General features: G+C 34.9%; 1 protein-coding gene across 1 annotated transcript; it reads left to right on the plus strand.

The window, feature by feature from the left end:
• The first annotated feature begins 6,055 nt into the window (after window positions 1-6,055).
• LOC126715709 (tetraspanin-8-like) lies at window positions 6,056-9,179 on the plus strand. Its single transcript, XM_050416460.1, has 2 exons — window positions 6,056-6,650; window positions 8,575-9,179. Exons 1-2 carry the CDS (start codon window positions 6,144-6,146, stop codon window positions 8,878-8,880), a joined length of 813 nt encoding a protein of 270 aa, XP_050272417.1. The 5' UTR covers window positions 6,056-6,143; the 3' UTR covers window positions 8,881-9,179.
• Window positions 9,180-9,431: the final 252 nt, after the last annotated feature.

Consider the following 9,431-nt stretch of genomic DNA (forward strand, 5'->3'; position numbering starts at 1 on the left):
CGTCGAAACTTCAAAACCAACCTAAGAACCTATTCAGACCCACAACCCATTCAAACCCAAGCCTCAAAATCGATTCAACCCACGGCGGCAAACTCCGGCGATCAAAAGCCATAACCCACAACAAGTGAACCCCAGTGAGCAAAAGCCACAACCGACAACAACAAACCCAGGCGAGTAAAAGGTAGTCTTCAAACTCTGTCATCGCCGTCATCGCCTTCAAGATCTACCATCGCCACCGTCGAATTCAAGCACTGCCATCGCCTTCAAGCTCTGCCATTATCGCTGTCATCTTCAAGCTCTGCTGTTGCCTTCAAGCTTCGCCATCGAGTGAGATAGCTCAACTCTCATCCTTAGAGACCGTGCTCCGAACCCACCAAAACGAAGAAGAATCCGACACCGGCAATTTTCAAGCACGGTCGAAAGAAACGCTGGAAGCGCTGGCTAAATCCGAAGCCGAGTATAAGAAACCCAAAACGAATACCCAAACCCAGAAAATCAAACCCGAAAATCAAATACCCAAACCCAAAAAATTGAAACCAGAAAAAAAAAAAAAAATCAATGAGCCGAGTTTGATTCAATGAGCTGAGTTTGGTTGGGTTTTTCTAGGTTTGTGTGTTTGTTTGATTCAATGAGCCGAGTTGGCCTTGTTGTTTGATTTTGTTGTTGATTGTTTGAAATAAACTGGGTTTTGTTTGAGTTTTTGGGTTTTTGAGTGTTTGAGATTTCTGGGTTTTCTTTGATTTTATGATTTTGGCTATGAATCTTTGGGGAAGAACGAGAAAAACTGATGGATTTTCAGCATGGGTCTTTCAGCATTGGTCTTTGTTCTCTTCTCAAATTTTATTGCATTATTGATTTGATTTTAAGTGGGAAAGGAAGTTGATTCAATGGGTTTAATTTTGAATTCTTGTTCTTGGTTTGATTTTTTGGGTTTGTGTTCTTGTGTTCATAGGCATTTGATTTCATTGTTTTTAATTCTGAATTCGTGTTCTTGGATTTGATTTTCTGGGTTTAGGTTTGATTTTATTATTTTTAATTATGTTTTTATTTTTTTATTTAATTAAAATTAATAAATTAATTTTTAAAATTTATATGCTGATTTGTCAGGGTGATGTGGCATTTTTTATAATATTTTAATTGTTCCGGCTGCCACCTCAGCTATTTCCGTTGGTTGACTGACGGAAAGGACGAAAATAGAACGCGTTAATTGGTTTTAGGGACTAAAAGTAGAAAAAATAAAATGTAGGGACTAAAATGGAAAAATGTCAAAATGTAGGGACTAAAAGTGCATTTACGCCTATTATTTTTTATTCATTAAAAATATCTTGCATAAAACAAACTTAAAATGGGGATATGATAAAGTGACAATGAAACTGATAAAAAAAAAAGAAGACAATGAAAAAAAAATTCTAGTTGAATGAATGATTATCAATCTTTAATTTGTACTCAAGTCTTTAATTTTTTTAGATAGATAGTGAACGAAGGGAAGGGGGGAGGATGATGAGGGAGGTTTGAACCACAAATATATAACACCATAAAGAACACAATTTATATTGGACTATAACTTAAATGTCAAATCCCCTTTAGGCTAATTAATTTATTGAGTTACAAGATCTAAATGTGAAAGGAAAATTTATTTTGTAGTAAAAAGTTGTCGTGAAATGACTTTAATCAATATTACGTACCCTGGCTGCTTACCAGACCATCTAATCCTATTTTAACCATTAAAGGTTTTTTTTTTTTTTTTTTTTTTAACCAGCTAAATTTTTTTAAGTTTGGCATCACTAATAAAACATTTTTTTAGTGTTTAAGGTGTTAAAATAGCTTTTAAACACCTTTACGTTGAATGTTCTAAAAATTTCAAATAATGTGGTGCTTTTATGACAAATAGCTATTAAATTAAATCAAGTATTTGTACCGATCAAAAGGGAAAGTCGGCAGACAAAAAGGCGTTTTGTGTGTGCAGGTGCGTCTGCTTTATGAAAATCCAAGTTTACAGTGATTTATAAGTAAAATATATGCTTTTTGAGATAAGATAGAAAACAAGTTAGAATATATTAATCAGTAGGAGTTTTCAACTTTTCTTTCAAAACCAGCAGGAGTTAGAGTGACGTTTACGTACATACAAGACTGAAGAGGCCAAATTTGTTGATTTTGTTCACTTCAAAGTTCAATCCTCATCTACTTAACGCAATTTCCTTTTGTCCCATTGAAAAATATCCAATTTTGAGTCACTGTCACACAAAATATCCAATTTTGAGTAAGTCATCACCAGTGTGTACACCGACATAAAACATATATTCATAAGTTCCTTTTAATATATTTAATTATATTTTACTCAGTTATATGAGTAATATTAATGAGGAACGACAAATTAATTCACTCTTAGAGTTGTATGTTAGATGTCTCTACCCTCTAGTATGAATACTAAACGGGAGGGGAATGTTGATGCTCACCAAATTGCACCATATGCTATGTCTTCAAGCTAAGAGATAATTTGGAAGAAAGATGAACCTAGTTTCATAGTGGAATCAATGGGGAATGGAATGATAGAACTAGCTGCTAACATTTTATATTTTGCAATGAAAATTACAATCTTTTCATTAATAATAAAAATAATATGAAGAATATTAATGTGTTAAAAAGACTTGTTGAAATTAAAATATATTATTTTTAATTGACATCACTTTTATTTGTTTCACTTTTACAAGATTCTATTCTACTCTCTGACTATAAGTTTCTCCAAAACCATAATGACATCATTTTTACTATGTACCGAAGCCAAGAAAAAAAATACATTATAAAGATATTGTATTATTAAACTTATTGATAAATGATACAATTGATTGAATTAGATTTATAGAGCAATGTTTAAAAATGTTTTTTATTTATAAGAAAATTTAACTTTGGTTCATAAATTAATTTTACATATTTAGATTAAAATCAAACATCTATTTTGTATATGTGTATTTATTTATTTATTTCAAATGTATGATAAAATTCAGCATGGATATCAGCTCAGTACAATTTTATCACATAGAATTTACAAAGTATCACTAGTCACAAGAAACAATTTAAACATTCATTTATTTATTGTACAAGTTCAAAAATTCACATTCATTATTGCATTAATTTGTAAGAAAATCCTAAAAATATATTTCCGAATTAACGTGACAATCACTATGAATGGTAGATTTCAAAAACATAATTAATAAAGAATAATTGTCATTGCACACACCTTTTTTTTAGTAAAATTTTACTAGTATTTTACTGTTGCATACGTCGTACAAACAATTTATTTTTTAAACAAAAATCATTTTAGTTCAAAAACTGAAATATGTATACATTGTGTAATATAAACACTACCCCATAAATAAATTTCTTAATATGATCATACTTTTTTCTTTAAGAAACAATATAATCATAGATTGATTTGTTAAGTTTATGTAGTAAAATAATAGATTAATCATATAATCACCTTATCTTTTTCTTTTGTGTGCAGAAGGTTTGTCTGCTTTGATTCAATTAGCGATGGATAGGGGTCAAATGGAGGGGGTGAAAATTTGTAGAGGAGGTCCAAGATTGTCTCATTTGTTTTTTACAGATGATAGCCTGATTTTTTGCAAGGCGACACTTGAGGAATGTGATGAACTACAAAGATTGCTTGAGGTGTATGAGAAAGATTATGGTTAACAATTAAACCATGTAAAAACATCTTTGTTTTTTAGTAGTAATACCTCAAGAGATGTCCAAGAGGAGATAAAGAATTGGTTTGGTGCTCAAATAATCAAGCAACATGAGAAGTATCTTGGTTTACCTTCTTTGGTTGGGAGAAATAAAAGAACTACCTTCAATGCTATCAAGGAGAAATTGGGGAAAGTGTTGGCAGGTTGGAAAGAGAAGTTACTTTCAAAGGCGGGGAAAGAGGTTCTAATTAAAGCAGTGGCCCAAACAATATCAACTTACACTATGAGTTGTTTCAAACTTCCAGACTCGCTTTGTGATGATTTAATGGGGATGATTAGAAATTTTTGGTGGGGACAAAAGGAGGAAAGGAAAATAGCTTGGCTTAGTTGGGAGAAAATGTGTGAACTTAAGTGTAATGGAGGAATGGGATTCAAGGATTTAAAATTGTTCAATAAGGCTTTGCTTGCAAAACAAGGTTGGAATCTTCAAATGGGCAGCAACTCTCTTGTTTATAGGGTTCTTAAGGCTAAATACTTCCCAACTTGTGATTTTATTCATGCCTCGATTGGAGATAATCCTTCTTATACTTGGAGGAGTTTAATATTTGCCCAAAGCCTAATAAATGAAGGTTTACGATGGAGGGTTGGCAATGGAGCAAATATAAAGGTTTGGCAAGATAAGTGGCTGCCATAGGGTTTGACTTGTAGGGTCACTTCTCCAAGGTTATTTCTGAGTCTTGATACAAGGGTTGCTGATTTAATTGATTCAAACACAGCAAAATGGAAGAATGAAGTTCTTGACAGTCTTTTTCTACCTAATGAAGTTGATTTAATTAAAAGTATCCCTTTGAGTGCCACTTTACTGGAGGACAAATTGGTTTGGGTTGTAACTCACAATGGAATGTTCACTGTTGGGAGTGCGTATAAATTGGTGGTTTCCATGCATGTTCAAATCTAATTGCCATGGCACTACTTCTGATGGTACTCTACTAAGAAGATTTTGGAAGAAAGTGTGGTCATTGCCTATTCCTCATAAGGTGCGTCATTTTTGTTGCCATGCTTGTCGCGACACTTTACCGACAAAAGTCAAATTGCTAAGGCGTAATGTTATTGCTAAATCTCTGTGTGTATGTTGTTTGGAGAGTGCGGAAACGAATGGCCATATTTTTTGGGGTTGTTCGACAACACAGGCGGCTTGGGCTACTTCAAAGTTGAATCTGTTGCCTCCTGATGCTAATATCGTTACATTCCAGGATTTGTTATGGCATGAACTGATGACCAATGATGCTGGGGGTATCAAATGTTCAAAATTGGTGATGATTGCTTGGAAATTATGGTGCAATAGGAATGAAATTTATCATAGAGATGAAGCAAAAAACGAACTGGAAGTGGCTCGGTCAGCAACAAGTTATTTGTAGGAATTTTGGTCTGCAATAGAGAGTCATGAATCCATTGCCTCTGATCTGGTTCAGCCTCTCGGTGACAGACAAGAAGTTCTTCAACATTCGGTCTAGGTCCCTCCTCCCTTGAGTCTATGCAAGATTAATGTAGATGGTGCTCTTTTTCCCACAAAGAAGTTGGCTGGCATTGGTGTGGTCATTAGAGATCAGCAAGGCAGATTGTTGGCTGCATTATGCAGAAAAATTAGAGCTCAAATGGGGGCACTTGAAGTTGAAGCAAAGGCATATGAAGCTTGTGTTTTGTTGGCAAGACATTTGGGGTTGAAGAATGGAGTGTTGGAAGGAGATTCTGTGATTGTTTCTAATGCCCTCAAGCAGGTTTCACAGCCTCCTACTTCGGTTGCAGCTATTATGGAAGGAATTCATGTTTTGAGTTCGGATGTTGGGGTAGTTGGTTATTCTCATGTGCGAAGGAATGGTAATAAGCCAGCCCACATTCTAGCACGACAAGCTTAAAGCTTTGTCAATGATGTAATTTGGATTGAAGAGATTCTTTGTTGTATTCAGCAAGTTCTTATCCATGATGTACTTGTTTTTTAAATGTTTAATAATATTTCAGTGTGTTTTATTCAAAAAAAAAATTATATATATGCAACATGCCTTAGCCTTGACTGTGTGCCTTGCCTAAGCTTTAAGTAGTTCGTGTGCACACCGCCTAGGACTTAGTAACCCTGTGTGTGCTTATGGTCAAAAGCATGGCATGCCCACGTGCACCCTGACTAAGCCAGGGCAGTCCATGTACTGTAATTTTTATTTTTATTTTAATAAGAAAATGATCTTTTAAGTTTTAACCCAAATAAAAAAATAACAGAGAACATGCCTCACACGTTTCCGAACGTGGATAGATAGGAATTATAAGTCTAACAAAAATGGGTTGCGTCAAAAGTACTTTCCACACATATTATCGAAAATAGAATCCCACGGCTTGTATATAAAACAGGCTGTGTATAGCACAAAAATTTGACTGCTTCATCTCTCTGTCTAGCAAAACGCCACGATGTTCCGCGTGAGCAACAACCTGGTTGGGATACTCAACTTCGTGACCTTCCTACTCTCAATCCCAATCCTCGCTGGTGGGATATGGCTGAGCCGACAGGCCGACACCGAGTGCGAGCGTTGGCTCGACAAACCCATCATCGCACTCGGCGTTTTTCTCATGGTGGTCTCCATAGCTGGCTTAATCGGAGCTTGTTGCCGTGTTTCATGGCTCCTCTGGTTCTACCTTCTGGTCATGTTCCTCCTCATAGTTCTTCTCTTCGTGTTTACCATATTTGTCTTTGCTATTACCAACAAGGGTGCTGGGGAGGCCGTGTCGAATCGTGGGTATAAGGAGTATAGGCTTGGTGATTACTCCAATTGGTTGCAGAAGAGGGTTACCAATACCAAGAATTGGAACAAAATTAAAAGTTGCTTGCAGGATAGTAAGGTTTGTACCAGTTTTGCTGACAAGTTTGTGAACGACAACATGGAGCAGTTCTATGCTGAGAATCTCTCTGCGCTTCAGGTATGTGGGTTGGACTTGTTTTTTCCATTTGGGTTTTGGGATTAGATTAGTGGGCGTGTCTTTGTTTTTGGATTGAGATCTGATTTCTTAAGTTTAAGCATGATTTGGGCCTTTTTTGGAATTGGGTATTTTGGTTTTTGTTTCAGGTTTGACTTTTTAAGGCAATTTTGTTGTCTTGTATGTGTTTCTTAATTGTTATTGGTCTGAATTGTTTAGTTTTCAACTAGGTTGAAAAGCATGTTTAATCAGTATTTCAATTCCTACAAAAAGAGAATGTTTTGGGGGTGTGTTTTTGTCTTGTGTATCAAATTTGTGAATCTGCTATATCTTGTTGTGATAAGGTCTTTGTAAAAAGTTGGAAGCCTTTTCAGCACAGTTTTAACTTTTTGGATTAAAAGGAATTTGTTGGGTTCTTTTCACATTAATCTTTTTCCAATTAACAATTATTCTTTCTCAAGTTTCTTTTTGATTGATAATGAAATTTATTTTAATAACCAAATTGGTTATAATATGATTGTACACAAGCTATTTACATTTCGTTAGCGATTGTACGGGTTTATGTTTCCACTCTTTATTATTGATTTTTGGAATCAATCTCATGCTATGGTGGGTTGGTGCTTCTGGAGTTAATTGTGTTGATTGTTCAATGTTTGATTCTGTAGCAGAAGTGTTTATTATTATTCCATCGATGTTTATTCCCTGAAAATTTTGCAGAACTGCCTTCAGAAAGACTAATTTTATAACCCAAGTTTGATGTTTTCTTTTCTGATTTTATTTTATTCTATTTTAACTTATGTTGGTAATTGCAATTTGGATTTTCTTCTGTTCGAGATATGTGGTATTTGTTTGAAATTTTCTGGTATAATTTCATGAAAGCATATCATAGGATAATATTTCTGGGGAGGCATAAACCGTTGAAGCTGATCAGAATGCGTCCAGTCTCCTGTGAATGCATTTAGGTCCATTGTGTCCCCAATAAAAAACCAAATTGTTATTGTATGATTATCTAGGACCATCTTGGATTCAGTTATTGCCATAACCAGTTGGGCCCTTTGTTGCTGTTGTCATATATTATGGTAGACTAGGAGGTATTGTTCCAATTTTTAATGGAATATCCCTCTTTTCTTTGACCAGGGAATCTTATTTTAAAAAGGATTTTGTATAAAATAGTTTTGTCCTTCATGAGATAAACTTGATATTGGTTTGATTAGAGTTTCATCACATATATATGAACTCCGCAAGGACTCCTTATATTTTTGGCAAAATTTTGTAATGGTTGGTTAAGTTCTAGATGTTACCCTTGTGTTTATATAAAATAACATTGATGGGGCTTTCTAACATCTTAAGAAAATATAGCCCGTCAAACCATCCTTTTTGATAGCATGCAATCAATTTAAACCATCCTTGTTGATAGTGTGTGTAATTGATTTTTTTTTTTTTATATGGGTCTTGATTAGAACAAGAGAATTACAATTCTATTTTTCACTTTGGTGGTTTGGTGTTTCCCTGTTTAAATTTGTGGGACTAGAACAATATGCAATTCTTGTAGGACAAGATAACAGTATAACAATATTGAAAAGTTGCTGGTTATACTTATCCAAACAAACCCACCCACACCACCCCCCCCCAAAAAAAAAAAGAGAAAAGTTGCTGGTTATTGATATCCCTAATTGAGGACTGTGGTGTTTCTTTGTTTAAATTTTAGGGACTAGAACTATATGCAATTCTTGTAGGACAACATAACAGCATTGAAAAGTTGCTGGTTATTGATATCCTTAGTTAAGGACTGTGCAAATATGTGTAATGTGTGTTTGTGTAAAATTTAGATTGCAGTGAGTGGCTTGATTCGTATCTCAATCGTTTATATGTTGCTACCAGTTTCACTACTTTTATATGCCTTCTGAATGTGTTCATTGATTTGCAGTCTGGTTGCTGCAAGCCATCAAACGACTGCAATTTTACCTATGTGAAACCAACTGAATGGACCAATAATAACACTGCTGTTGCTAGTAGTAACCCAGACTGCACTACATGGAGCAATGACCCAAATGTTTTGTGCTTCAACTGTCAATCATGCAAGGCTGGATTGCTCGACAACATCAAGAGTAACTGGAAGAAGGTGGCCATTGTCAACGTTATATTCCTTGTCTTCCTCGTTGTTGTGTACTCCGTTGGGTGCTGTGCGTTCAGAAACAATAGGAAGGACAATGCCTATTGGAATCGTCAGTAGACTGGATTATATTAGCATGTAAAGTGATTAGGTGGCTTCCTATCATCTTCTAGCTTAGATGTCCTTGTGAATGCGCCTATATTTGGCTCTGTAAAGTTCTTTTGTGCTTGATAATAATTTTTCACGAAGACGGTTTGTTTTTTTTTTTTCCTGTTCTTTGTTATACGCTTGGAGTTGGTTTGACTTGTGTTGTTTTCTCTCTTCTAGTTTGATCATTATTGGTTTCGTGCATCAGTAGCTAAAAATTGCTTCTCAACTCAAACTTATTATTATTTAAAATTTTAATTTTCTTGTGTCTATTTGATTTAGCTTTGCCATTGTTTTTGGTTGCTGGATGATCCATAAAGGCCGTGTACTGCACCTGACACAAATGATCATTTACTGCTCCTTATTGTTCGGTGAGAAAGCTATTATATTTGTGATTAATGTCACCAATGTTTCTTCCAGATAAAGATGTTGCGTGGGCAGTGTTCAAGTACCTGGAATTCTTTATGTCAGATTTTTGATAAGAAGTGAATAGTATCAAACTTTTTGAGTTTTACTTACCGCCT

This window comes from Quercus robur, chromosome 2 (genome assembly GCF_932294415.1).
Source record: "Quercus robur chromosome 2, dhQueRobu3.1, whole genome shotgun sequence".
Classification (NCBI taxonomy): domain Eukaryota; kingdom Viridiplantae; phylum Streptophyta; class Magnoliopsida; order Fagales; family Fagaceae; genus Quercus; species Quercus robur.

What these genes read in the sequence shown, in the direction of transcription:
- LOC126715709 (XM_050416460.1), top strand. Translation starts at nt 6,144, where the DNA reads ATGTTCCGCGTGAGCAACAACCTGGTTGGGATACTCAACTTCGTGACC. An exon ending in AGAATCTCTCTGCGCTTCAG is followed by an intron (nt 6,651 to 8,574) that starts GTATGTGGGTTG and finishes ATTGATTTGCAG; the next exon opens with TCTGGTTGCTGCAAGCCATC.